Raw genomic sequence first — 2,274 nt, 5'->3', positions numbered from 1 at the left:
CACTGCCTCATTGTTGTTCATTCGGGCACTTACCCCCCTTCTTCCCTTAAAACGCCTCTGTCATGACGAGGCTGGAGCGCCCAAGCTGGGGGACCAGCCGCACACTCAGCACAGGGATTTTGCTCAAGGTTACAGAAGTCGGGCTACATTAGCTCTTCCCTGGCCCCCATGTGGAATCAACCACATTGCCATCCAGGTGCTTAATAAGCATATGCTTGGTGTCCTGTTGACTTCTGGGGAGGAACCAGAAGCCCCAAGGGATTTAGAGTCTTCCTTCTGTGCCCCTTACTGATTTCCCCAAACTAGGAGCCTTGAAACTCAGAGCCCGGCATGGTTCTTGGCACAGAGTAGGCACTCAGATATTGACTGGGCTGATCTATGACCCCAAGGGAGACCCCCAAGGGGCAAAACAGAATGACCTAATAACTCACTCCAGGTCCTTCTCCCAGACTTCCCCTCTGAGAAATGCCCAGGAGCTTCTCGGGAGGTGCTTGCCAGCCTGGACATCCCATGCACTTGGAGGGCGGGGGGCAGCCCCAGCCCCTGCTTCCTGTCATCGGTGTAATGCATTCATATCTACAATATGGCAAATTTCATATCCTCCCACCCTCTTTCCTGCATTATTGATGGACTGTGCACTTTAAAAAAATCAATTAGATCAGGGTGTGGAGCTGGAGTTAAAAGAAGCCTTTAAAAGTCTGCTCTTGTTTTTGCTGTTTTGAATAGGAACAGATACAGCTTTCTCTCTGGTTTGAATAAGTCAAGCCCAGGGCTAGGTTGGCTGTGATTGGCCAGGACTAGGAAAATGCAGTTAGGATGCAAATGCAAGCAAATATAACCCAGTGTATGCGCAGCCATTACTAAGGTAAGGACCTGGAACCTCCAGCATTGGGTGGTTCCTCAACAGTGCTTACCCGCCAGAAAACTGGGAAGACCGCTGAGAGCGAAGGCAAGGTAAGTTCTATATGGTTTATGGATGCACGTCAATAGAGCAATTTTACTTGAACTAGAAAGAAACAAAAGAGAGAAGATTAAAATTTCCTTGGCTTTGTGTTCTCGGATGAGGCTTTTAAAGGGTTGAACCAGGAGTTTGTGGCCAGTTTTGCAAACTTCCTGCTGAGAAGTCGAGGTGCTTTCTAGAGACCACTAAACATAGGACACACTTTCAAAAGCTTGGAAAGATTCACCCATCTCAAAGAGATGGTGTGGGGCAAGGCAGAAATTTACACCAGCTTCCTCTGCTTGGGGTCCATTCCTAGGAGTATTGGTAAGAATTAAGGGCCACCAGCTTTTAAGCTGGGATTTCAAAACTGCACCCCGCCCAGCGGTTTGTGCAGTGGTCTCAAAGGGTGCTGAGTTGATAAATTAGGACTTGAGGAGGAGGGAGGGAGAGACTGAGCTTTGGGGGACTTTGCTCAGTCCCCCAATCACATTTCCTGGGTTTTCCAGTATGGCAAAGTCCCTGCTTTGAGCATGTCCTCTCCTGCATTTCAGGGACCCTGGCCCAGTGAGCATTTTGATTGCCAAGTCCCTGCTGGAAAATGGGACTGCTTTTGGCCTCTGGACTCACAGTTCTAATTAGTGCCAGCTGGTTTGACTTTTACCAGGTTTACTCTTACCTCTCTCCAAGGAATGAATTCCTTGTCCCCTTCCCCTAGTTGGGTCACAGCATTTGCCTTTAATGACTGAAATCTAGGGTCTGAAGAAAACCTGAACAAATATTTCCTGGCAATTCTAAGCAGCACAGGGTGGGGCAGTGCCAATTATCAAATTAAATCCTTAAACACTGGCAGCTCCACATCACTGCTCTGCTGTAGTCCTGCTGTAGCAGTAGACAAAGAGAGTTTTTTGTCTTTTCTTTTGTTTTTTTGCCAACGTCCATACTAGATAATGGCACATACTCTCCAAACCTGGGTTCATCCACCAAGGCTTAAGAAAAGAATGGCCAGACATGCTCCTCTTAACAAGCACAATATGCCTCCAAATAGCAAAACCCCAGATAGTCCTTTCTGGGTGGGCTTTTTTTTTCTTTATTTTTCTTTTTCTTTATCCTATGTAACTTCGTCAAGCGCTTCCTTTTTCCTTTGCCTCTTGGAAGCATTCATCAGTGATGTGTATCAATCAGATTGCAAGCCCCTTGAGAGCAAGAACCAGGCAGGAGGGGCTTCCCTGGTGGCGCAGTGGCTGAGAGTCCGCCTGCCGATGCAGGGAACGCGGGTTCGTGCCCCGGTCCGGGAAGATCCCACATGCCGCGGAGCCTGCGTGTTCGGAGCC

At 48.4% G+C, this 2,274-nt stretch overlaps 1 protein-coding gene across 5 annotated transcripts in view; it reads right to left on the bottom strand.

Annotated features, from left to right (window-relative positions):
- TSFM (Ts translation elongation factor, mitochondrial) overlaps positions 1-2,274 on the bottom strand; it is a 37,177-nt gene that overhangs the window by 8,395 nt on the left and 26,508 nt on the right. Inside the window, exon 6 of one of the 5 annotated variants that reach the window (XM_027106831.1) lies at positions 909-1,006. The exons of the other annotated variants lie outside the window; for them this stretch is intronic. Coding sequence (XP_026962632.1) covers positions 984-1,006 — 23 coding nt within the window. The 3' untranslated portion in view covers positions 909-983. Of the gene's footprint in view, positions 1-908; positions 1,007-2,274 lie in introns of those variants that run through there. 5 annotated transcript variants of the gene reach the window in all.

Source organism: Aethalodelphis obliquidens, unplaced genomic scaffold (assembly GCF_003676395.1).
Source record: "Aethalodelphis obliquidens isolate GAN/ISIS:26980383/991018 unplaced genomic scaffold, ASM367639v1 scaffold8, whole genome shotgun sequence".
Taxonomy (NCBI): Eukaryota; Metazoa; Chordata; class Mammalia; order Artiodactyla; family Delphinidae; genus Aethalodelphis; species Aethalodelphis obliquidens.
The sequence above is the reverse complement of the archived record's forward strand: the minus strand, read 5'-3'. Positions and strand labels throughout refer to the sequence as shown.